Raw genomic sequence first — 27,643 nt, 5'->3', positions numbered from 1 at the left:
TCCAGAAAATGGGTAGCACACAAAAGTAGAGGAATCAGCCTGGAATAAAACTCAAGGACAACACTGGATGCCAGAAACTATGAAACTATTTTTTCATAACAGGCAATTATTTTCAACTTAGAATTTTTGACACAGTTACACTGAGGGTAGAGACTATATGTGCCCCTGTGTATGCAGTGGGTACAGGCATGGGGGTGCTTACTGGAGGAACAGGATATAAATACAGATATACAGTTTCTTATCTAAAATGCCAAAAAAGTTTTAAGCTCTGAAAAAAAAAAAAGACTAAAACTTTTTCATTAGAATCCAATGTATTTTACAGCAAAACCTGGCCTGAACCTGTATGAAGCAATACATAATCTCTATAATATCCCACTTAGTGTGATTATGTATTTTGCTGTAGATTTATTAGCTCGTTTGATCACAGGCTACTGCCCCAAAATTATAGTACTGCTCAAAACTTTATAAAGAATATTTTGTAATATATAGTGTACCAGTGCACCATTCTACTCTTCTAAAATCCCCAAATTCCTCAATTTCAAAGCATATCTGACACCCAGGTTCAGATAAGGGACTATAAATGTGTAGTCAACTTTCAAATCCAGGAATCAATAGACGGAATGAAGCTGGTAAAAGAAATAGCTGCATAAGCATATTTCTTAGAAATATTATCAAAATAAAGAGGTGAGTTTCACTATCTTCCAGTGCGGCAAAGGACTGTGGTTCTTCCATAAGCATATTTTTTCTATCATTTTATTTTTAATTTAAAAACAGATCACTTAGCTAAAAAATAAAAATTATAACAAAAAAAGGAAGACTGGATTCATCCTTACTCTGCTGACAATCCTTCCATGGCTTCATAACACACAGAGAAAGTACCCCCCACCACCACCACCCAGCTCACACCACTCCCTCTCTGCTCTCACCAACCTCAGCCACTTCTAGAACCTACAAGCTCTTTCCTAGCTAAGCACCTTTGAGTTAGCTGTTCCTCTTCTGGACTATCCTTCCCCTAAGCTGTCTGCCCAGCCTGGCTCTTTCTCATCCTTCAGGTATCAGCTTACAGGTCATCTCTCCAAAAAAACCTTTCTTATTCGAGTCAGTCCCCAGTTAATATCTATCTCATCAACCTGGATTTGAAAACAGAAATATTTTTAAACTAAAGAATGAACTATAAATGAACTATAAACAAGCTCCTGCTAAAAGAAACTTGGCAAACTATTTACAACACATTGGACAAGTTAACCGTCATCCTGCAAACATGCTTTTTAGAGAAATTTTAACATTCCCCCCCACCCTAAGAAAAGGTTCCTTAAATAAAATGGTCTCACAGCATCACATGCCTTTCCTCTTAACAGCTCCTTCATCATGTCTACTTCTATCAGTGTGGTTCCATGCCTGAGCTCTGGTAGCAGGAAATTAAGTTGTTCACTATTGCTCCTCAGTCTCCAAGAAAAGACTGATTGGCATACAGAAGACAAGTATTTGTTAAACAAAGAAAAATGAAAGTGAAAGTCGCTCAGCCGTGTCTGACTCTTTACAACCTTTGCACTACAGGAATTCTTAAGGCCAGAATACTGGAGTGGGTAGCTGTTCCCTTCTCCATGGGATCTTCCCAACCCAGGGATCAAACCCAGGTCTCCCACATTGCAAGCGGATTCTTTACCAGCTGAGCCACCTGGGAATCAACAAGGAAATCAATAGCTAAACAAAAAGCACCATTTGAGATCAACAAAATAAAAACCCATCAGAACTATTAAAAACATCTCAATCGCCAAAAAACACAAAATATGTTCAGTCTTGCTAAATACATAAATACGATTTAAAACAATAATCTGTGATGGCCATTAGACTGGCAAGGACTGGAAAGAACAATCATGTTCAGCGCTTGTCCAGTCACTTGCTCATTCACTCTGTGGGTTCTCTCATCTTCGTGGGCCACACCAGCAGTGCTGGTGAAGGTGACGGACTGGAGTCACCACACTCGGCTGTAGAAAAGCAGCTGTGCCATCGTTCAGGAAAACCACCTGAGAGTATGTAGATAAACCTCTAAAATAAGCACTCTAACCCAATCATCCTTTCTCTTGGATTGTGGCTAAGAAAACAGCCTCCGTGAACAAGATGTAAGTAATTCACAGAATTATAACAATACTTAGGAACAATTAAATTTTCATCAGTAGATAACTGGTTAAACAGTGTTTAATAAAATGGATACTATTTGATCATTAAAGATGTATATATTAAACAAAAAAGATGACTGACGATGACTTTCTTAAGGTAAAACAGGCTACCAAAGTATTTTAAGTCTACTCTCTTTTTTTATATATACACTCAAAAGTTACTTACGATTCTTTGTGCCAAGATTACGGAGGATGTTCAACTTTTTAAAAACATATGGACTTTTGTGATTGTCAGATTCTTACATAAGCACCATTAACTATTTTATCATGAGAACAAAGAAAGCTATTTTCAGCCTCAGTAAAATCCTAGTGGCAGTTAGTTTCCTGGTCCTTGTGTGACCCTCACGTCCTCCCCCAGCCAGTAAGACACCGTTCCTCCCCAGCAGGGTCACAGGTGGCCGGTGCCCCAGGAGCACATCATCACTGCTCTGTGTTTCTCACCCACCCTTTAAAACGTCCTATAGAGTGCTGCCCATAAGAGTACACACGTTTCTATACATGTCTGTTTCCCAACAAAGCCTGAGAACCAAGGATCATTCCCCGCTTATCACTGAACCCACAGACTGAAACAGTGCCCCCAAACATGCATCCTGTATATGAAAAGATCCACTACAAAATTTATGTTTCAAAAAATAGATTCATAAATGGCATATTTTCATACAGCTGAACAGATAACTGCAAATAGGAGATGGTAGTGTTGAGATGTTTACAGATCTACCACTGTGAACAGGTTTTGTTTACCACAAAAAAAGTCTGCCTCCTCAGAGTATACACTTGTCTGCCAGGTAGTAAAGAGAAGTTAATTATAAAAATAAGGATTCAACTAACATATGCAAAAAGCAGCATTTTAAAAACCGTATACTGGTTTTACTGGATCATTTCTGTAGTTCTGTAGTCCACGGTACACAAGTTCAGGAATGCCCAGAGGTCTGTCTTACATGGCTTCACACACACACACACACACACACACACACACACACCCCCCCTACTTCCATGGTACACAAGTCCAGCAATGCACACACACACACACCCCCTACTTACACACACACACACCCCCTACTTCCACGGTACACAAGTCCAGGAATGCCCAGAGCTCTGTCATACATGGCGTCTCACACACACACATACTCTTCTACTTCCATGGTACTGCTACCTACTTGATTTACAAGTTCAGGAATGCCCAGAGCTCTGTCAATCTCTTCCAGGCCTGTGGCATCTGTGTTGCTCAAAAGTGTGTGCAACTGGTCCAACAATGCTCTTTCATCACTCTGGCCTTCTAGATTAGAAGGTGGCCCAAGGAGATCATCCAGGGAATTCCTAAGAATTGGCCTAAAAAGAGAAGACATGTAATCAACTTCAATGGTGCCTTTCCTCTTTGGAAAAATAAGCAAAGTAACCCCACACAATACTTATAACATGCAATAACTCAAATGATACAAGCATTAATTATAAACTAACAGAACCAGCAGAGTAGAGAACAAGTGGCATCAATTTAAATTTAAGACCCACCATTTTAAACCTCACCAGGTCATCTTCAACCACCACATCTAGCTTACAACTTCCAACTCCAGCACCAAAACGTAACTACTAGATCCCCTGGTATTTAGAGGATAGCAGAGATTTGGCAGGGGCAGGGAGAAGGATGGGAGGAACGAAGAGGGCAGTGTTTTCAAGACCCTACCAGAACAGAAGTGACAGGACACTTGCAGGTTGGAAAAATCAACAAAAGAACGGCAAAAAAGGGAGACATGCTGAACCAAGTCTGGGGATCTACCAAAATAACTGTTTCATACATGGCCCACAGAGCTCACATACTGACAAACCCCACACACCCACAGCAATGCCACAGTTCTCCGACATATTACAGAAGCATGGAGCGAGACAACATATCCAGCCTCAGAAAAATTCCATGATGAAACTATTTGCTCTCTCCTGAGCAGAGACACAATCAAGCTAATAAACTCATGTAATTACACTTCCATCTTTTCAACAAATCAATTCATTTTCATTTGCTTAATTTATTGTAGAACTCAATCAAGTTAGAGCTGACATTGACAGGTGGCCTCTTTCATGCAAACAAGTTACTGACCAAGCTAAAAAATGAAATACAGGCATAATCCACAAAAATAGAAGAGTGCTTTATTTTACTTCCACCTTCATCCCTGAAATGTTTTAAACAATTTTAGAAAAGAATTATCCAATCCTTAATAATGAACTTTTCAGAAAACTAAGGCTCACCCTCCGAGCACCATTTAGCTTGTCAAATAGTGCTAGTTTATCCCCCTCTGCATGGAAGAGGACTGCTACATTATGAGAGACAACTGTGGCACGTGGAAGCTCCAGGCGTGACCCCTCAGCAGTTCTGATGGCTGACAATACAGTGCTGTCTCTTCCCTCTCCGGTGAACACCACCGCCTGCTGTCTCAGCGTTATTTTACACACAAATGGCAATGAGTACTTCATTCATAGAGAGTTTTTCCCATTCTCTTCCAGGTTTGTTCCTATGCTCTAACCCTCTTCTAGATAATCCAATGCTTCCATTCCCTACAGAGCCACTGAATAAAGCCCCACCTATTTTGGGTCCCATGAGGGCCTTGCTCCATGGACAACACGCCATCAGGCCAGGAACCAGGTTGGTTTGATGGTGCTGCTTGGCCATAAGGACTGACCCCCATCCCCATGGGAATCTCACCAGGCCCTGGGGGAGCAAAAAAAAGTGGGTGGGGTAAATGTTCAAATACGTCAATGGCAAAAGTTGGCCTAAAACATCCAGCTTTCTTTTCTTGTGAAGGGGCTACTTACGCATCTGAAGCATCTGCGGCTGCGGCTGCTGCTGCTGCTGCTGCTGCTGCATCACTGGTCTCGCACCTGGGACGCTGTTGGATCGAAGTGGCATGGCGGGCATCGAGCCGCCCATGGCAGGTCTGGGTAAAGACGCATTATAATCAGTTCCTGGTCTTCCCATGGCATTTGAATTCACAGGTTCCATGCGGCTGGCCTTTGAGTTCGGTAAGCCCCAGTCTCCTGAGGAAGGCGCCTGATTCACAGTCACATTTCTGTTTGGTCCACCTAAAACAGAAACAACGAGGTATATTGGAAAGAAATTCTTATGTCATACAGGTGTAATCATCAGACACATGATCCTTGACAAAAAAGTGCTTTGTCATTCTCAGATTAGGGCGGTCAACCATTTCTGACAGGCCACCACAGGCATACCTTTGCTATATTGTGCTTTGCATATACTGCAATTTTTACAAACTGAAGGTTTGTGGCAACCCTATGTTGTCAGATGATTGTTAGCATATTTTAGCGATAACATGTTTTCAAATTAAGGTATGTACATTCTTTTTTGATACGGTTCACGAGTTTCTAACAGCAAGTATACTGGTGTGATTTGCTGTTCTCTCCTCTAGTAGATCACGTTTTGTCAGAACTCTCTGCTATGACCTGTCCATATGGGGTGGCCCTACACAGCATGGCTCATTGCTTCATATCAAAAAGATATGACACCAAAATATGAGTCCCCCAGGTCTGAAGGTGTCTAGTATGCTCCTGGGGAAGAGTGGAGGATAACTACTAACAGCCCAGAAAGAATGAAGCGGTTGGGCCAGAGCGGAAACAACACTCAGTTGTGGATGTCTCTGGTGATGAAAGTAAAATCCGATGCAGTATAGAACAGTTCTGCATAGGAACCTGGAATATTAGCGTCCACAAATCAAGGTAAATTGGATGTAGTCAAGCAGGAGATGGCAAGAATAAACATCGACATCTTAGGAAACAGTGAACTAACATGGACGGGAATGGGCATATTTAGATGACCATTATATCTACTACTGTGGGCAAGAATCCCATAGAAGAAATGGAATAGTCCTCATAATCAACAAAAGAGTCTAAAATGCAGTACTTGGGTGCAACCTCAAAAATGACAGAATGATCTCGGTTCGTTTCCAAGGCAAGCCATTCAACATCACAGCAATTCAAATCTACGCCCCTACCACCAAGGTCAAAGAAGTTGAAACTGATCAATTCTATGAAGACCTAGAAGACCTCCTAGAACTAACACCAAAAAAAGATAGTCTATTCATCACTGGGGATTGGAATGCAAAAGTAGGAAGTCAAGAGATACCTGGAGTAACAGGCAAGTTTGGCCTTGGAGAACAAAATGAAGCAAGGCAAAGGCTAACTGAATTCTGCCAAGAGAATGCACTTGTCACAGCAAACACCCTTTTTCAACAACATAAGAGATGACTTTACACATGGACATCAGTAAATGGTCAATATCGAAATCAAATTGATTACATTCTTTGTAGCCAAAGATGGAGAAGTTGTATACAGTCAGCAAAAAACAAGACATGGAGCTGACTGTGGCTCAGATCATCAAACTTCTCATATTAAAATTCAGGCTTAAACTAAAGAAAGCAGGAATAACCACTAGGCCAGCCAGGTACGACTTAAGTCAACTCCCCTATGAATTTTCAGTGGAGGTAACGAATAAGACTCAAGGCATTAGATCTAGTTCACAGTGTGCCTGAAGACCTATGGACAGAGGTCCATAATATTGTACAAGAGACAGCAAACAAAACCATCCCAAAGAAAAGGAAAAGCAAGAAGGCAAAGTGGTTATCTGAGGAGGCTTTACAAATAGCTGAAGAAAGAAGAGAAATGAAAACCAAGGGAGAAAGGGAAAAGTATATCCAACTAAATGCAGAGTTCCAAAGAATAGCACAGAGAGACAAGAAGGCCTTCTTCAGTGAACAGTGCATAAAACTAAAAGAAAACAAAAGAAGGAGAAAAACTAGACATCTCTTTAGGAAAATAGGAAATATCAAGGGAACATTTTGCCCAAAGATGGGCACAATAAAGGACAGAAATGATAGAGACCTAGTAGACACCGAAGCGATCGAGATGAAAAGAATACAAGAAAGAACCATAAAAAGATCTTAACGAACAGGATTACTATGATGGTGTGGTCAGTTACCCAGAGCCAGACATTCTTGAGACTGAAGTTAAGTGGGCCTTAGGAATCCTGCTGTTAATAAAGCTAGCAAATGCGATGGAATTCCAGTAGAGCTATTCAAAACGCTAAAGGACGATGCCATCAAGGTGTTACATTCAATATGTCAGCAAATTGGGAAGACCTAGCAGCGGCCACAGGACTTGAAAAGGTCAATCCTCATCCCAATTCCCAAGAAGGGTAGTACTAAAGAATGTGCTAATCATCGGACGATTGCACTCATCTCCCATGCTAGTAAGGTCAAGGTTAAAATTTTGCATGATAGGCTTCTGCATTATGCTAACTAAGAACTTCCAGAAGTCTAAGATGGGTAGAAAAGGAAGAGGGACCAGAGATCAGACTGCCAATATTTGCTGGATCCTAGAGAAGCTAGGGAATTCCAGAAAAACATCTATCTCCGTTTCAATTAAGCTAAAGCCGTTGTGTGGATCATAACAAACTACAGAAAGCTCTTAAAGAGATGGAAATACCAGGCCATTTTATCTGTCTCCTGAGAAACCTGTATGCAGGTCAAGAAGCAACTGTTAAGAACCCTGTATGGAACAACTGATTGGCTCAAGATTAAGAAAGGAGTACACCAGCGCTGTCTGCTGTCACCCTGTCTGTTTAACCTATATGATGAGCAAATCATGAGAAATGCTGGGCTGGATGAGTTACAAGCTGGAATCAGGTGGGAGAAACATCAACAACCTCAGATATGTGGCTGATACCACTCTAATGGCAGAAAGCAAAGAGACTCTTGATGAGGGTGAAGGAGGAGAGTGAAAGAGCCAGCTTAGAACTAAATATTAAAAAGACTAAGATCATGGCATCTGGCCCCATTATTTCATGGCAAATAGAAGGGGCAAATAGAAGGGGAAAAGGTGGAAGCAGTGACAGATTTCCTCTCCTTGGGATCCAAAATCACTGCAGATGGTGACTGCAGCCATGAGATCAGAAGACGGCTGCTTCTTGGCAGGAAAGCTACGATAAACCTAGACAGTGTGTTGAAAAGCAGAAACATTACTCTGCTGATAAAGGTCCATATAGTCAAGGCTATGGTCTTCCCAGTGGTCACGTATGGTTGTGAGAGCTGGACCATAAAGAAGGCAGAACGCCAAAGAATTGATGCCTTTGAACTGTGTTGCTAGAGAAGACTCCTGAAAGTCCCTTGGAAAGCAAGGAGACCAGACCAGTGAATCTTAAGGGAAATCAACCCTGAACACTCACTGGAAGGACTGATGCTGAAGCTGCAGCTTCAGTATTTTGGTCATCTGATGGGAACAGCTGACTCATTGGAAAAGTCCCTGATGCTGGGAAAGATTGAGGGCAGAAGGAGAAGAGGGCAGCGTCAGAGGATGAAATGGCTGGATGGCATTACCAATGCAACAGACATGAACTTGGGCAAACTTCGGGAGATGGTGAAGGACAGGGAGGCCTGCCATGCTACGTCTATGGGGTCGCAAAGAGTCAGACACAAACAACGACATTCTTTTTTAGACATAATGCTATTGCACACTTAAGAGACTACAGTATAGGCTTCCCTGGTGACTCAATCAATGGGAAAGAATCCACCTGCCAATTCAGGAGACATGGGTTTAATCCCTGGTCCGGGAAGATCCCACATGCCTCGAAGCAGCTAAGCCCATATGCCACAACTATTGAGTCTGTGCTCTAGAGCCCAGGAGCTGTTAAGTACTGAAGTTCACGTGTCTAGAGTCTGTGCAGCACAACAACCAAAGCCACCAAAATGAGAAACCCGCACACCACAACTAGAGACTAGTGCCCGTTCACCAAAACTAGAGGTAAGTCCACACAGCAATGAAGACCCAGCACAGCCAAAAATATATAATTTTTTTTTTTTAAAAAAAGAGCGAGACTACAGTATAACGCAATCTAACTATTATGCACTGGGAAATCAAAAAATTCACGACTCGCTTTATTTTGAAGACTCCATGTCCCCAATGCAGGGGACACAGGTTCAATCCCTGGTTGTGGAACTAAAATTCCACATGCCGCACGGCATGGCCAAAAATAAAGAAAAGAAAATGTCTTGGAGAGAAAGCCTCTTTGAGAGTTTAAATCACCAAGACACAGAATAAGCGAAGGATGCTCATGAAAGAAACATGCTCCTGTTATTCAAAAACCTATTTAACTATATTTCAGTGGCTATAAGTATTTTAAATTTGCTTTTCCTTAAAGAAATTTAAATTAGACCCTGATGCTGGGAAAGACTGAAGGCGGGAGGAGAAGAGGACGACAGAGGATGAGATGGTTGGATGGCATCACCAACGCGATGGATATGAGTTCGAGCAAGCTCTGGGAGTTGGTGATTGACAGGGAAGCCTGGCGTGAAGTCCATGGGGTCACAAAGAGTCAGACACAACTGAGTGACTGAACTGATATTAATTAAAAATAACATACCCATATTTGAGCCATAATTTTCCTGATTATCCATCATTCTTGGATTGCCGCCCAACATGGGTTGCTTTGGTAACATGGGGAAAGCACCAATATTCTTTACTGGAGGACTTGAGCCAATGGAAACAGGACTGTCTAGAGACACTGCCCGGTTATATGGAGGACGGACAGACTGCACAGACTGTGGACTCCTCAAACCTGTTAAAAACATAGAAGCATGATACATAAGTATCTTCTGATGATGCAGTACATAATTAAGTACAAAACATAAATACCAATACCACCCACCCAAGAATATCTTTCTTCCCAAAATGAACACTGTCTTCCTTCACAAAATAAACACTTAGCACCAAAAGAAATTCAAAAGAATGAAGAAAATAGGCCTCCTATTTCAAATAAAGTAAAAAAAACAAGAGTCCTGGTGTTGGCTGAAGTATTGGGCACTTTTCTACAGCCTGACATGATCATTCACATTCAGCTTCACTTTATATTAAATAGTAAAGATTTTACCAGTGTTTCAAGGTCCTGGATGTTCTTCAATATGCATACTTAAAGTTTACACTTTTACATTTAAATGTAACCAGATAAGTTGCTTCTAGTCAAATAAGGACTGTAACATAAAAGTTTCCAAATCTTTTTTCCAATCTATTAGATAAATCTAACTATCTATGCATTACAATTGAGGAAACAGTGCCACTAAAAATGAATAACCACCTTTCCAGATAATTGTGGGATTACTCTTTTTCAACTGATACATATAATATATCCTTGTTACACTGATGAATCTAGAAATACTCAGCTATAGGCAAAAAGTTAGGTGAAACCAACAGACACCAAAGTAAATTAGTACCAAAGGACAGGTTTTGATTTGCTTTTTAATCTGATTCTCTGTGGCCAAGACAAATAAAGGTACTAGTAGGGACCTAGTGCCTACAACTCACCTGTAGCAACCAAAGAAGAATATTTTCCTGTAAGCCCCATGATTGCTGGCCTCATATTAGTTAGAAATGGAAAACTGTACAAAAGGCTTTTTAAAGCACCTACGTTATAAATTAGTTTAAAAAAAAAAAAAAGGCAGAGTACACGTTTTAAAGTTGGATCCTAGTCTTAATGTAAGAGTACATACAGGTGTGCAGAAAAGTTCAAAAGGTGGCAAGAATAAAATCTAGTTGTTTCTTACCCAGAGAATTAGCTCCTTGAAACATCTGTGGCTTAGTTCCCAGATTACTACCACTTGTGGATATGGAATTATTGTAGAAGTCAGAATTAGTCAGATCACCAAGAATAGCATCTAGATTATCCAAGTCTCCAGATCCCTGAAAATATTTTTTTTTCAATTAACCTGTGTTCATTACGAGATACATAGGTATAAACATATTCATCAGAAGAGATGAAATGGGAACAAGTGAAATACAACAGTCACCCTAAATGGTAATGCCCAACGTAGAGGCTGGCTGATTATAACTATCCCTACACTTCTACCTTAAAAGTAAAACACAGATTCAAATACTGAGATAAATCCATAGGTTTGGAAATGCTTTCAAAGGGGCATTTTTAAATTTACTCTAGATATTTAATTCTCAAACTGAACAATATTTTCCAGCAAACATTAGAATCATGAGCTGACAGCAATGTCTGCCTCTACACATACTTCTGAAAACACATACGATTAATAATAAAGACAAGTTGATGTTCAACAAATTCATAGCTATGCTTTAAAAAGGGTTTTTGGTCAGCACATTTGGAAACACTACAAAAATTAAACATCCTAACAGCAGAACTTCTCCAAGACTTTAATTTTCTCAGGTGCATATTAACATCTCCCAGAGACGTTACACAGTGTCTGGAAAATGTTTGTACAGAATGTGATCGTGTACATGAAATTTGATTTTAGGTAAAAATCAAAATTATCTTCCTTAATTCAGAAGGTTTTTTTCCCTATTTCTTCTACACACTTAATGACCTAATGTGCTCATTCCAACAAAAACCTTCATGAAAAATTTCAAATTGGCTACTAATGAGGTGAAGTCACATTTGAAAGCGTACACATCTGATATTTTTAAATTACATAATCTACTTTACTGATGCTCAGAAGAGTTACCAAAAAAATGACAGTTCCAGATTAACTTCCATTAAATAAACCTAAAAAACAAAGAATTTGCGTATAACCCATTGCCTTTAAAACACAGAAATGATGAAATACAAGAATCAAGCTGGAGTATACAGAAGACAAGTTACCTCCTCATTTGTTTCTGTCTTAATTTTAGCATCTTTCTCTTGACTTGAGCTCGGAATGGTGGAGCTGCTGCACTGACTCATTTTACTGTCCATGCCTTCCACTTTGGGCTGGAGGTCTTTGGAGAGTGTGTCACTAGGATCGTCCCTGTCCAGCAGATACCTAAGCAGAGCATTATTTTCCTTTTTCTTAGGACTGAGTTGCTCCTGCTTGACGTTTCCTTCTACGCAAGACGTCGTACCGCTGGTGTCTTTCCCAGTGGCTTCCGCGGTAATCTTGGCTACTTCTGCTGGTGAATTTCCATTCTGGAGCAACTTGTGCAAAATCCGGTGCTTCTCTTGCAGCAGTGACCCGTGCATGTTGGATGTGGAGGATACACCTCCGGAGGTGGAAGAGGAGACCCCAGAGGGGCTGGTGACACTAATGGAAGAGTCTTTACAACTTGAGTCCAGGGGGGAGTTGGTCAAGGAGGAATGACCCCGGTCATCAGAAGAACAGGTGAGTAACTGCAGTAACTTTTTGTGACCTTTGCTTTCCAGAGGAGCCCGCTGATTCTCAGACCCTTCCACACCGCTCTCCTTACTTTCTTTGTCGTTAATGTGATCTCTGCTATTTGACTGACACATTGAACTCTCCACTGGATTCTGGTCGCAATACAAGCCTAGGGGACTCTTGGAATCCTGACTGTTCACTTTACTTGGTTGAGTTATATTCATATTGGGAGAGTTATCCAATTTGGGACCTGGCGAAGACAGTGTAGATAAAAGAGAGGTCCCCACGCCCTCACTGATAGCTTGAAGGGCACTCAGAGAGCTGCTAGAAAAGCTGTGACTCCCAGTATTGCCAGAAGATCCCATGGGAGAGTGCACACCTGGATTTGGAAAAAAATCAGGAAAAGAATTAAACTATCAGATGCTGTAACAAACACCACTTACCAGGTTCAAAGTTTCTATTTTAAAATAAATTAACAAGAATTACAGTGGTATGGAAAGAAAAGAATTACTAAAAAATAAAACAAAATGCAATACAAATACCTGGAACAGGAGAAAACTGGTGTGAGGCCATCTTTGGACTCCCTCGATTACGAGGAGAAATCATGATATTCTGCTGGCTGGAGCCAAGACCAGGGCTCCCGTGTGGAGGGCTACTCATGTTGAGACTGTAGGTACTGTTCTGGTAGGAAGATGGTGACTGCATGCCTGGGCCGGGGTTCATGGAGGCTATGCTACCGGAAGCCCCATACCTGGCTCCACTCATCTGCCCCGTGGTGCCAGGGTCAGTTAAGCCATAAGTCCTGCTGCTCAGCATCTGTAAGCCTGGGTTTGGTGACATACTCATGCCGCCTACCGAAGTGTTGCATCCAGCTGCTGGAGGCCTAATGCCTTGTCCAACAGGATTCGGGTTTGGTCTATACCCATTCTGTTCCCTGCAAAGAAACAGAACATCAAAGTTCCACTAAAAAATTACAGGCATGGGGACTCCCCTGGTGGACCAATGATGAAGAATTTGCCTTCCAATGCAGGGGAAGCCAGTTCAACCTGTGGTTGGGGAACTAAGATCCCCCATGGCATGGGGCTACCAAGCCTGCACGCAGCAACTACTGAGCCCACGAGCCACAACTAAGGCCCAAAACAGCCAAACAAATTAAAAAAATTTTTAATTACAGGCATGTGTTAAAAGCCTGAGTCTGATTAAAAAAAAAAATAAACGATGAAGAGTCCCAGAAACTTAACTTCTTGAGCATCATTCCAATGCCTAGTGACAGTAACAATCTAGATACTGATCAGTCATTAATATAACATACATTTTAATAAGCCACAGAATCTAAATGAGTGACACCATGAGAGCACCATAAAGGACCCAAAGTTACGTTCGCTGGAATCTCGGCGAGGCTTTACTGCAATTCCCCTATACTGAGGGGTTAACCTGGAGGTGCCTGCAAATTACTTGAGATAATTTATGGGTGAATATCCTGCTCCTTCATATGTTGCTCATTTACTATTAGCAACAGCAACAATAACCACTTCTTCTTGAAGTCTACCTCCAAATTTTAAATTCCCAAAAGTAATGTAATGTATCATTAGAAATTAAAAGTAACACAAATAGTCAGATTTTATGTATTCTTTTACCCATTAGCCTTCCTATCCTCTAGCTTTCCCAGGAATTAATTATTTAATGAACAAATCCTCACTCTCACATAGAAATGTAACCTTAAAAAAATAAACATCATACTACAGGAATCTAAGTTCACCTGAGCAAACCCAACAACCTGTCTGTTATTCCTCATTAATTTTTCTCCCTTGTTATATTAACAATAAAGCATCTTGAGAATACTGCTGCATTTGACATGAGAACTCACAGTAATCAACCATTACCTCTGAAGAAAATGGGTTGAGACAAAGCCATGACGGTCATTTGTTACAGGATTTCGGAAGAGTTTGCTTTTTGTTTGTGCAGTCACTATAGTGCCATCAGCCAGAGAGAATCGATACAGTGGGGTTTCTGCATGGCCATGGATATAAGCTGTTGGGGAAAATATCCTATTAGTCCCAAGTACAGATGGCAAAACAAACACATAAAAAAGAAAGTAAATATACAAGTCCAACATCCTCAAAATCCAGCAAAAGACTGAATCTCACCAAAATTAGGAACAGGCTAAAATAACAATGTTCAACAATCATTTTCCTCCCCCACACAGACAAAAACAACTACCATCATATATATATATGTATTTAAGGCTCTACAGCACCCAAACATGATGACAAATGAGATCAAGAATCAACCTCCGAATTCCTTACCTTCTTGATAGTGACGTTTCTGGGACCATGACTGCCCATCATTAAGACTAAAGAATCTCTGGATACACCTTCGGATTATGTCTTCAAAGCCAGGTCTCATAGAGGATCTCAGTGAATTGGTATCTATAGTAATAACTTTCCCTATTAAACAGAAAATTGCCACTGTGTTTAATCTCATCATTGTGACTTATTCAACTACAATGGCTTTCATTCTTCACTCTCATAGGCAAAAAGGCAAACCAAAACTAAAAGTCATGCTGAGGTCAAGAATTACTCTCAGTAATTCTGATTAAATTACCCACATTTTTGAAAAGTGTTTATTAAAAATGAGTTTGAAGTTACAGAAAAGAAATACTGGCTTCTGATTTGAAATGCCATTTGGAGAGAAAGCCAGGTACCTTTTTTTTGTTGGTTTATTTGAGGGATTTGAAGTGTCAAACACACCCAACTCAAATGCCTAGGGTTTTGGTGAATCTCTCTCAGAGCTGCATAACAAACATTGGAAATAATCCATGCAAGGTATTCATGACAGTGGGTATGGGCACTTAAAAGACAGAACAGGCTGTAAAAAGTTAACTTATAAAAATTTCCAAAATGAAGAAAATGCACAGACGCGCAGTTCTTACCTGAAAGATCGTGTCTAGTGATGAAGCTCTCAGGACTTGATGGAAGCGCCCTTTCCCCGGCGGTCACGCGGCGCGCCACGCAGATCATACAGGACTGCAAGTCTACAACACAGAAGTTAACCTCTGACGCGTCTATTCAATAGGTGAGTGAGGACGTGGGATTCAGTAGGAACAATTAAACACGTTTAGCTGCCATTGCTTGATCAAACATCACGGGCATGTGATGGCTCTTACCTTCCCCTTCCTCCATCATAGCCCGTGGCTGGGACAGGGCAAAGCACTGCATCGTCTCGTATCTCTGGCGCATTTCAGGACTGGTATTTATGTCTTCCAGAATGTCATGTGGTACTTTCATCAACATACGGCAGTTAAATGTATGGCTTTTTTGTCTCTGGGTCTCATTTGTCCAGGTAACTCCATTAACTTTAGAAAACAAATAGAAAGGAGTTTCATAAAAGCTGGCAATTCAGTCCATGACTATTATCAAGAATTTAAGCTATAAATCAACTATTTGCCAATAAGAAAAAAAAAGAATTTAAGCTGTATGTATTTTCTCATTATACTTCTTCCACAGTACAATACATTTCAAAGCGACAATATATAAAACACTGGAATAACTTCAATTTCAAATTCAACAAGTATCTCACGTATTTTGTAACTCACTGTATATCTTAGTCCCATGAAATGTATACCAAATTTTAAATTCATATTTTAAAATTTTGCTGTTTACAACTTGCCCTGTTCTATATAGTCATCACTTGACTTTCAACAGTAAATTCAATTTTCTAAGAAATGATTAAGAAAAAAATTTTTTAACTTACTTGAAAAATATACTTTAAAAACCTACCTGTAGATTTTGGTAAGTTTTTAAGAAAATCCTTTCTATCTTCTTCATGCAATATATTGTAGACACTTGTATTAACCAGGTCCTCTTGCTTATATTGCAGGTACTGGGTGACATTTTCTGACACAAATACAATGTTTCCTTCACGATTCACCACAAATAGGAAGCCGTCCAATGCCTAAAGTGGGATATGTTAACATTGGCTATTATAAACTGAACTGTATCCCCTCCCCAACCAAAATTCGTATGTTGAAGCCCTAAAGCTCAATGTGACTGTATCTGGAGATAGGGCCTTTTAGGAGGTAATTAAAGTTAAATGAGGTCATAAGAATAGGGCTCTAATCCAACCGGACTGGTGTTCTTATGAGAAGAGAGAGAGAGACACCAGAAATGCACACACACAGAGAAAAGGCCATGTGAAGACACAAGGAGAAGGCAGCTATCTACAAGCCAAGGAGGGAGGTCTCGGGAGAAACGAAGACTGCCAACACATTGGTCTTGGACTCCTGGCCTCCAAAACTGCAAAAAAATAAAGTTCTATTGTTTAAGCCACCCAGCCTGTGGCATTTTGTTATGGCAGCGTTAGTACTAAACAGAATTTGAAAAAAATTGTTGATTTAACAACTATCAACCATCATGTCTATTAACATTAGCAACATCAATAAAGGGTTCTAGGAAAAATACAGATGATTTGAAAAGATGACAGTAAAGACAAAATTTGAATTAATTTATAATCTAATTTTTGAAGAATTACTTCTTCAAAGGAGTTTTTAAAAACTAAAAAAAAAAAAAATCACCCTGAATGCTTCCCCCCTTTCCATATGGTATCAAGTCAAGCTATAGAAACTAGAGCACTCTGTAGTGAGAATTTACAAAGAGGAACCGAACTCATCCACTAAAAAGTAGTTGGAACAAACCAACTGGAACAAAAACATCTGATAAGTGAGTTTTAACAAAGGGCTTTTAGCCATCAATTAAAGTAAGAGAAACTTTCTGTAAAGTACAACAGGTTAACTAGATCTATTAAAGACAACTACTTACAAAAAATATCTGAAGTCTTAAAAATTCCTCCAAAATATGAAATTATAGTGCCATACTATCAATTACGGAAAAATGCACCAAAAAAGCCTGAGCCAATAAAATAAAAAAAAAATATGCCCAAATGCATTGGGGGGGGGGGTACATAGGACCTCATGAGTTACATATTTTAAACATAAGAACATTTTATGATCATATTCAGAATACTGAGTTCTATCTCATGAAAAGAAACATTTTCTTTTTGCTCTCATATCCTAGCCAAAATTTTATCTTTTTTTTTTTTAATTCAACAAGGCTTACTTTAGACCTAAAACCTTATACTTGCCTGAAGTAAGAGTGGTCCTAAGGAATCTTTATCAATAACTCCTTGTCCTGTGGAAGATACATCAGCTTTCTGAACATCATCATCATTGGAAATAGCTTTTCCTGAAAAGACATAAGGCAGTACTACAAATAGCATATATATCAGTTACAGTCTAAATGCACCTTCAAACTGTTCCCAGAACAAAGAGGCACACACACATGTGCATGTGCACATAAACAATGTTTTCTGATAATAAAATGATGCTACAATTTTTAAAGGTTACAATTAAACTTCTGAGTTACCCAAGAGCGCAGAAGATACTCTAAATTTTCTTTCCCTCCTAAAAGCACTATTTCACTGCTTTCTGAAAGGGGAACTAACAAAGGGTGAGCAGCCCTGGCATCCTTCCAATTCTGGTGACTATGTCCTAAGGAGCACAATAGGTCAACTGGTCAACTAATCTATCTATCGAGCCCCACAGGGGCTACTAGCCCTCAAAGAATAGCAGTTCCCACTTAAGCAACAACAGAGCAAAAGACAAATGTGAACCCAGTTAACAAGTTCCTGCTAAAAGACTTGAGTGTTTTCTTACTTTGTATTACCTTGCTCTTTTATTTGACGTATCTGTCTTACTGTTTCCTTTAAAATTGCACATTTATCTGGTTTGACATTGAAATTGTCAATATCACTAAGATTAGCAGATATTAGTTCAGCCAATTCTTCAATATATTTACTCTCCTGCTCCCGTCTCCACTTTTCACCACTGCAGGCAAGGCTGGGAAATGGGGGGAAAACGCCACAAATACATCAGTCACAAACGAGCTGTGAGCAGAATCAGTACCTACACGATACCATTACATCCATACACTAGCAAAGTAAATTCAGCCCACAGAGACTCTCAAAACAATGTATTGGAGATCTATTACAGTACAGCTGAGATCTGTTCAAACCTAAACTCAAGCCCACCTGCTGGCCTGGTGGCCTTAGTGAGCCAGCTTCACCTCATCACCTGGGAACGGGGGCAGCCTTCACCACAAAGAGACAGCAAAATTAACAAACAATTAAGCAGTAGTAACTGCTTATTAACAATAAGGTCTCATGAATTATATTGACAATAAGACTGTTTTTTGTTTTGCAACCCTGACAATGAAATTTAAGTGATACTGACCTTGGCAAATACTAAAAAATCTATGAAGTATCACTGCATAAAATGTAGTATTTCATTTCTATTTTTTAAACTTCTGATTTCACTCCAGAAAAGTGATAAAACCTCACAAATGCTAAAATATCAACTTATAACATGTTCTTAAAGGATACTAAAGATCCTTACTTGTAATAATCTTATCTTACTTGTAATAATCTTATCTATTTGTAACTCCTACATCCTCTATTGAGAAATGTTTCTTACAGTATCACAGTTAGTATATATTTAAACAAATAAACAATAAAAATCTAACCAGAGAATGCAAATAACAGAAAGCTGCAATGTTATCTTCAAACCAAACAAATAAAGGCAAGGGGAGGTGATCTTGGTGAAGCATCAGGAAATAAATTGCTTACCCCTGCCCTGGAGGATCACATGGCAACTTGCGTTTCCGAGAATCAGGGGCCAGTGGATCCAAGGCGTTTTCTCCTAATCCACTCATCGTGAATATACATTAGCAACTAAGAGAGAATAATAAGATAAAAACACTGTAAAATACCCATGACTCTAATAAAGGCATAATATGCTTGAATGGCTGCATTTTGTAATTCAGGACTACTTTCCTTAAATGGCTAGATAAGTTTCAATATTCTTTATAGTACACAACTGTTCTGAAGACCTCAAAAGTTTATACTCCACTAATTAGACAAAATGTCCAACCCTGGGACAAATGTTTCTCAAGACCAAGTAATGTGTATATTGAATATTTCACAAAGAACAAGGCATCTTTTTCATACCTAATAAGAAAAAGAGACCGTCAACTCTCCAACTGATAAAATACTAAATTATACTTATATACAAAAAGTCATCAAATGATAAATCTCAAAATTATTTTCAGGCTATTTTCAAAGTAGCACATTTTTTTTCCTGTAGACCATTTCTTTAGTATTCATCATCCAATGTGTTTTTCTTCTGCTACTTCAAAGTAAGCCGAGACTCTGTAAATATGTAAGCTCCAATACATTTTGCTTACAAAGTAGATGCACAAGAAAAATCCAGGTGGGAGGATTTTGACAAGATCCACAGAGCAACAACTATTTTAATATTAACTGGTAGAAAAGAAATATGCCTTGATTAAAGTTGCATTGATTTAAAAAAATGTATTTTTAAAAATAAGGTATTTCTAAAATACCTTAAAAAATACGGTATTTCTAAAAAATAAGGGTATTTCTTGTTGGAAAAAGAAATACTCAATAGCTCATAATTCTAGCACATTTAACTTATATGCAGAGTACATCATGAGAAACGCTGGGCTGGATGAAGCACAAGCTGGAATCAAGATTGCCAGGTGAAATATCAATAACCTCAGATATGCAGATGACACCACCCTTATGGCAGAAAGCGAAGAAGAACTAAAGAGCCTTTTGATGAAAGTGAAAGAGGAGAGTGAAAAAGTTGGCTTAAAGCTCAACATTCAGAAAACTTAAGATCATGGCATCCGGTCCCATCACTTCATGGCAAATAGATGGGGAAACAGTGGAAACCGTGGCTGACCATTTTTGGGGGCTCCAAAATAACTGCACATGGTTGACTGCAGCCATGAAATTAAAAGACGCTTACTCCTTGGAAGGAAAGTTATGACCAACCTAGATAGCGTATTAAAAAGCAGAGACATTACTTTGCCAACAAAGGTCTGTCTAGTCAAGGCTATGGTTTTTCCAGTAGTCATGTATGGATGTCAGAGTTGGACTAGAAATAAAGCTGAGTGCAGAAGAATTAACGCTTTTGAACTGTGGTGTTGGAGAAGACTCTTTAGAGTCCTTTGGACTGCAAGGAGATCAAACCAGTCCATCCTAAAGGAAATCAGTCCTGGGTGTTCATTGGAAGGACTGATGATGAAGCTGAAACTCCAATATTTTGGCCACCTGATGCGAAGAGCTGACTCATTTGAAAAGACCCTGATGTTGGGAAAGACTGAAGGCAGGAGAAGGGGACGACAGAGGATGAGATGGCTGGATGGCATCACCGACTCAATGGACGTGAATTGGGTAAACTCCGGGAGCTGGTGATGGAGAAGGAGGCCTGGCGTGCTGCGGTTCATGGGCTCGCAAAGAGTTGGACACGAATGAGCGACTGAACTGAACTGAACTGAACTAAGCCTTCACTCAACAAGAAATTTACTTGTCCTAAACTCTTGTTTATGAAGACGCTGTTATAAAGAATTCCAAGTCAACAGAGAAGTTCAAACACGCCCAACTACTTTTTCTTATTTGGTAAAACGAGTCTTGCCTTCTACCCCCAGTTTGAGACCTACACTGCTGCTGCTAAGTCGCTTCAGTCGTGTCCGACTCTGTGCGACCCCACAAACGGCAGCCCACCAGGCTCCGCCGTCCCTGGGATTCTCCAGGCAAGAATACTGGAGTGGGTTGCCATTTCCTTCTCCAGTGCATGAAAAGGAAAAGTGAAAGTGAAGTCGCTCAGTCGTATCCGACTCTTAGCGACCCCACGGACTGTAGCCCACCAGGCTTCTCCATCCATGGGATTTTCCAGGCAAGGGTACTGGAGTGGGGTGCCACTGCCTTCTCCGGAGACCTACACAGAAGGACATAAAGTTCCACTAGGTGGCACAATCCTGCCAGGAAGAGACACAAATCAATAGAGAAGCGAAGTTTCACACAGGAAACTTAAAATACTCAGCTTCAGAAAAAACAAAATCAGAGTTTTAGATTACATTATCATCTTTGCAAATGTCCTAGGTATGAATTAAACACTAGCAAAATTTATTCTACCAATAATTTTCGTAAAAAAACATAATGGCTGAAGAGCTGTTATGTTTCAAGAACTTGGTGTTTTTTGCCTCACAACATAAGTTAAAATAAAGGAGAGAAAAGAGCTTAAATAATGGCCCAATGTTATGATTTTACACGGTAACCAGATCCCACAATGCCACAGTACTATATTCTTCAAAAATGATCATCTCATAAAAGACAAAGTCTTTAAGTATTCTAGATTAAAGAAAGCTAAAGAGAAACGATAATTAAATGCAATATTTGATCCTATATTGAATCCTGTGCTCTAGACAGGGAAAATGCTATAAACAACATTATTGATCTATTGATAATTGAGAATATGGACAACAGATACAGTATTTTACCAATGTTAAATTTACTGAAGTTGATTTCTGTACTGTGGTTATTTAAGAAACTATCCCTATTCTTAGTATTTAGGACAAAAAGGCCATTATGTACACAAAGGACCCTCCAATGGTTGGAGGGAGGGTTTACATACTTATAAGTGAGTGAGTAAGAGAGAAAGGAACAGGAGAAGAGGGGGAAAGGGAGGGGTCACGAAGAGACTAGAAAGGAGGCTAGCAAACTGCTGACACTGGTTGAATCTCAGTTGGGCAAAAGTTTTTTAATTTTTTGTACTATTCTTTTTCTTACAACTTTAAGTTAAAAATTATTTCCAAATGAAGTTAAATGCATGTTCAGCTTTGATTTCCAATTTTCATACTTAAAAAGAAAGTGATTCCTTAAAGAACAGAAATAGAATAACTAGCTATGTCTCAATACAATTACCTTTACATTTTTGTTTCATTCACAGGTTATTTTTAAATTGTGTAGCCAACCATCCAGTGAATAATAGCATTTATTTTAAAAATATAATTAAAAAAAAAAACCTCCAAATTCTAGATATTATTTCCTTACTTTGATGTTAAACACAAGCTGAATCCTCAAAATTAACAAACTCTTTAGTGAATAACAGCATTTCTTTAACTTGAAAGACATTAATTTATTCTATATTCTTTGTACTATTTCCTTAACTTTGCTGTTACACATAAGCTGGATCTCCAGCACAGCTTAAGGTGCCTAGCATATAACAGGTGATCAATAAGCATGCCTCGAAAAATACTGAGTAAATGGAACATTCAACCCCTGCAGTCGTATTTTAGATTTTCCTCCATTCTGATCTACAAAAAAGTTTTAAAGAGTAAACTTTCTAAATTGTTCCCTGTTTGGTTGATATAGGATGTCACCAAAATGAATTTTTAGAGACAATAAATTATATCAAGAGAATCAAAACCATGAAAATCTTAGTATGAAAGAAATCAATAATCACAATTATCATGTAAACTAGACAGGCGCACATATCATTCATGTAAAGACAATGTTTATGTACATATAAAAGAAACCTAAATATATCTAACTATATCCAAATACAGGCTTCCCTGGTGGCTCAGACAGTAAGGAATCTGCCTGCAATTCAGGAGACCAGGGTTTGATCCCTGGGTCAGGAAGATACCCTGGAGAAGCAAACAGCAACCCACTCCAGTACTCTTGCTTGAAGAATTCCATGGACAGAGAAGCCTGTCCATGGGGGTCGTGAAGAGTCAGACACGACTAAGGAACTAACACTATGTCCAAATACACACGTGGCTCTCCTCTTGATCTAACAGAACAGCAAGCTATAACGTGCATATGATTGCAGTCTACATGCTACTGAGTTTACTCTTGCACAGAGTTCCATGATCTCTAGTAACAGAGATAATTATCCAAAAATGTACCAATGCACGATTCTAATTTAAAACCACAGTACTGGTGTTTATTCAAACATGAAGGTATACTATTTCAGATATAAAATAATTTCCAAATTCCAGTTTTTAGAAACAGGATTGACCGATTTTTTTTTCTAGCTCTTACTTAGATAAAGATAAACTCTGGTACTACCTTCACTGTACAATGCCTAAAAGACCACATGATATACAAGTCTAAATGACAAAATACTGTACAACAAAAGAATCAAAGTAGAATAAATACATCTTTAAATGTCACTTGACTAAAGAAAATGTTCAACATGAGAAATAACAAACAGAAGTATTTCAGTCCCCAAAAATAAGCTTCCACATATTCAATAATACAATAATTCCTGAAAAGAGAGGACTACAACAAACTCTTCATGCACAGTTTCCTATTTATTTGGTATTAATCTTATTTATGAACACAAAAAAACTATAAAAAGCATCTGTTTTACTTGCCAAGCCTGTTGTCTACTTCTCACTGGTGGAGCCAGACTCAAACTATATTTACTGGGGGGATATATTATCTAGCTTTGTAAGTTATTTTTTTCACAGCATATATGGCATATACGCACTAAATCTAGACCATTTTCAGTCACTAGTCAAGAATTAGGGTGGGAGGGGGAACGGAAGACATACCAGGCCGAGTAGATTAATTCCCACCTCCCAGAAAGTTAAGAAACACAGATCAGGAACTGTACAGCTTACATCTTTTTTACATCTTAAATTATAGCCCATCTAGTTTGAAGAATATACAGAGTTGGTAAAATCCAAATTCAAAGGGGAAATAATACAGCACAAGCGTTTCCCAGTAACTCTGACTATCGGGACAGTCTATTGATACTGAGCCCCTTTTAAATTCTGATCCCCTACAGATAGACTATTATCCACACAATTGAGTTGAAAAGAAATCAAGACCACAAAATATACCTGCCCTACTCCCAAACAACCTGTACTCTTATCCAATAGTGAGGTTCATAGTATATTTTGAAGTTGCAAATGTAGATGTTCCCCAGCTGACAATTAAACCAGAGTAACACCTCAACCACATTTCCAGGTAGAATACAATCCAATCACAGAAGGCTTTTCACATCCCTGACACTACAGTAACAAAAGCAAAGAACTTTTCATTGAATCAGATCCAAAGGCCCAAAATGTATTCTATCTTTCAATGTAAACTCAACTATCTAGATCCTTGAGTCATTTTTACAATTATTTTCCTTATATGAAATGTTTCTACTTAAAAGTTCTATGCTATACTACTTAAATACATTAATATGACAGTGTACACTTTAAAATGACATTTAAGCAAAATATTCTATACAACTATTTCAATATAGAATACTAGAAATTTATAATAACTTTCAATGTTCTCAAAATATAATGTTACCTATTTCTGTATTATTTGGAAAAGTCATAAGTAGATTCATGATAAATCAGATTTAAAATGAGCAAAACTCTTACAGTAACTGGATAAAATTCCTCTATAAATAACTACAGGCCTTTCTATACAATGCAACCAAGCTGTGGTACAGGTTTAAGTTTAGATACGCACAGGGTACAACAAACTGGTGGAAAATGAACGTTCTTTAAAACCAACAAAGAATGTATCTGCCAGTTCAAAAGCCACAAAAAATAATGACATGTGGCTTAGCCGCATTAACTGCCTTTCCTTTTGGTTATTCACAGTTAAGACAAGAAGGGAAATCTTGATTATGTACAACAAACTATCCAGATGGTCAAAGATTCAGGAAGTACTCCATGTCCAAAAGAAAGCGGTATCAATCAACAATGTCAGTGTCCATCAGGTGAGCAAGAAGTTTTTCTGGGAGGGGAGGCACCTAAGAAAAGCCATGACATGCCAAAATGGTAAGGAGGTAAAGTCGCTCAGTCGTGTCTGACTCTTTGCGACCCCATGGACTATACAGTCCGTGGAATTCTCCAGGCCAGAATACTGAAGTGGGTAGCCTTTCCCTTCTCCAGGGGATCTTCCCAACCCAGGGATTGAACCCAGGTCTCCCTCACTGCAGACAGATTCTTTACCAGCTGAGCCACCAGGGAAGCCCAAGGAGGTAAGTTACCTCCTTGGGTAAGTTACCCATCTCCAATGGCATAGAGACCAACTAAAATATTTCATTTTCCTAAATCAATAAGGAAGAGGGAAGGAAACATAACTTTAGTGGCAGTACAGTGCTAGGCATATCACATATTTGGTATAATTTCTCACAATTCTCCAAAGTATGTATTACTCCCATTTTATAGATGAAACAGCGTCTAGATCACACAGATACTAGATGGCAGAGCTGAGATTATAATATTTTTAGAATTTTATAATCAAAAAAATATGCATCAGATGTTCCTTGGGCATTTCATCCCCCACTCCAAAAAAAAAAAAATCTAACCAATCATACTGTTGAATCACACCATCTCTACTAACAAGTTAACTGGAAAATTTCTCAGCTCATCAGTAAGAACACTGAGAAGTTGTTACATGACGGTTTAAGGACATGCAGTATTAGGGTCAGAGGCAATGAGATGCTCCAGCTCAGCAAGTACTAATGCTGCTATTTCCCTCAAGCCTCTAAATATCAACCACTATTCTACAGTCACCAATAACTGGCCCTCTACTAACCATGACCCTTATTTCTACTTCATACCAACAGTTAGTGGCTCACGTGGCAAGGAAAAAAAACTTAGTTCAGAAAAGCATTAACTATAACCAAAAGAAAGAAAAAGAAAGTGAAGTCACTCAGTCATGTCTGACTCTTAGCAACCTCATGGACGGTAGCCTACCAGGCTCCTCCATCCACTGAATTTTCCAGGCAAGAGTACTAGAGTGGGGTGTCATTTCTTTCTCCAGGGGATCTTCCTGACCCAGGGATTGAACCTGGGTCTCCCGCATTGCAGGCAGACGCTTTACCATCTGAGCCACCTGGGAAGCCCCAACTATAACCAAAATAACCTGTCAAGTATTTTCATTCTTGGGTTTCCCAAGATTAAATGCTAGAGCCAAGTACTTTTGACTATCCCACCAATAATCTGGTTTATTTATCAGGCTTGTCTGTCTGACATATTATACAAGGTATGATCAAATATGTTAATTAGGGAGTATTTCTGGGAGTCTCCTGAGAATCTCAGTAACTTAAAATTTTCATACAACTGTGAATTTGAATTATTTATTGAAAACTGCTTGAAACATGATATAAAAATAGAGACTGATTAAGCCAATTAGAAAAAAATTACCCTTGGGAAAGATTTATGAGACATCCGTACATAAACACGCTACCCAAAATATACGTTCCAAATTGACACTCTTACTCAAATATAGTATACAGATAGTCATCACCAGTTAGGCTTAATCCTACAAGATTATATTTTCTAAAATATAAAATTAGAGGTTTTATTTCAGTCTTTTGTGCAGCTCCAAGAGAACCAGCACCATAGAGCAAAGAAAGGAAACTAAATAAAACGTGTGTGTTTAGGGGACGAGAAAAAGCAAAGGAGGAGGTAAGTCCATAAACATGGAGCCACTATGGACATTTCCTCACCAGTGACTGTCTCCTACCTTTACGTTTTAATTGAATCTTGGTATAGAGGATAAGAGCTCAAAGCCGGGGGTTGGGGGGGGTCCAAATAAAAACTAACTTGCAATATCTTTTTGTTTTGTTGTTGAGAACCGGTATGTTTAGTAGGGTGCACTATAAATCACCTAATGCAATCCATTTTTTACATCTAATTCCATTTCTGTTCAAACATTTGCATCCCCAGACCATTTTGGGACCAGGAAATAAGAGATAAATGACACCACCCACTATTAGAACTCTCAGGCAAGCAGAAGAGGAAAACATACAATTATAACAACATAATTTGGTAAGTGTTAACAATGAAGGCACAACTGATAGGAAACCTACTGGCCTACAGTTTTTTAAAAACAGGGGAAAAGCATATAAACTGTATCTACAATAAACTACCTTGGTGTGGACATCTGCCACAAAGCAGTATAACTCTCAGGTCCTGGTCAATTCTTTTCCTCTATCTTTAGTTATTAATGCCTGCAGATTTGGAAAGGGGCTAGCAGAGAGCAATAAAATATCTTACTTTTAATATATAAGTTGAGCTGAGAGACATCCGAACATGAAGTAACAGCTATTTCACCCACAAGGTTTCCTTCTCTCTTCTCTCACTGTACTGCTTGCCTTTTCCTTCTCAATCAACAGCTGACCCCAAAGCCCCTTAACACTGATGCTCTGGTTTAAGCCTGATGAAGCTGAACTCAAACACAAACTCCCTAGAGGTTCTAGTACCAGAACTGGGCATACCAATTAGCTACGGCAGGTGCTAGAAGCAACTGGAAGCTTGTTGCCAAGAGACTTCTCAACCTCTACACGAGCAACAGAGATGAAGTTCACAAATACACACTGTGCAGAGGGAGTTAAGCAAGCCAATTCCATTGAAATCAAATTACCCTCTCCTGACAGCATGC

At 39.1% G+C, this 27,643-nt stretch overlaps 1 protein-coding gene across 22 annotated transcripts in view; it reads right to left on the bottom strand.

Moving 5' to 3' along the window:
• The window catches only part of NCOA3 (nuclear receptor coactivator 3), a 122,810-nt gene that overhangs the window by 7,966 nt on the left and 87,201 nt on the right, over positions 1-27,643 (bottom strand). For 5 of the 22 annotated variants that reach the window (XM_081559068.1, XM_081559067.1, XM_081559065.1 and 2 more), the window contains 15 exons: positions 19,001-19,105; positions 18,043-18,215; positions 17,462-17,562; positions 16,102-16,276; positions 15,489-15,677; positions 15,255-15,356; positions 14,629-14,769; positions 14,206-14,353; positions 12,865-13,256; positions 11,833-12,701; positions 10,775-10,910; positions 9,598-9,792; positions 4,983-5,249; positions 4,752-4,878; positions 3,338-3,509 (listed from right to left, as the gene is read on the bottom strand). In XM_081559068.1, the coding sequence (XP_081415194.1) occupies positions 3,338-3,509; positions 4,752-4,878; positions 4,983-5,249; positions 9,598-9,792; positions 10,775-10,910; positions 11,833-12,701; positions 12,865-13,256; positions 14,206-14,353; positions 14,629-14,769; positions 15,255-15,356; positions 15,489-15,677; positions 16,102-16,276; positions 17,462-17,562; positions 18,043-18,215; positions 19,001-19,086 (3,273 nt within the window). In that variant the 5' untranslated portion in view covers positions 19,087-19,105. Of the gene's footprint in view, positions 1-3,337; positions 3,510-4,751; positions 4,879-4,982; positions 5,250-9,597; positions 9,793-10,774; positions 10,911-11,832; positions 12,702-12,864; positions 13,257-14,205; positions 14,354-14,628; positions 14,770-15,254; positions 15,357-15,488; positions 15,678-16,101; positions 16,277-17,457; positions 17,563-18,032; positions 18,216-19,000; positions 19,106-27,643 lie in introns of all 22 variants that reach the window. The other 17 variants (XM_081559078.1, XM_081559075.1, XM_081559088.1 and 14 more) reach the window with 9 other exon arrangements.

This window comes from Giraffa tippelskirchi, chromosome 13 (assembly GCF_054371585.1).
Source record: "Giraffa tippelskirchi isolate mGirTip1 chromosome 13, T2T-mGirTip1v1.2.pri, whole genome shotgun sequence".
Taxonomy (NCBI): Eukaryota; Metazoa; Chordata; class Mammalia; order Artiodactyla; family Giraffidae; genus Giraffa; species Giraffa tippelskirchi.
The sequence above is the reverse complement of the archived record's forward strand: the minus strand, read 5'-3'. Positions and strand labels throughout refer to the sequence as shown.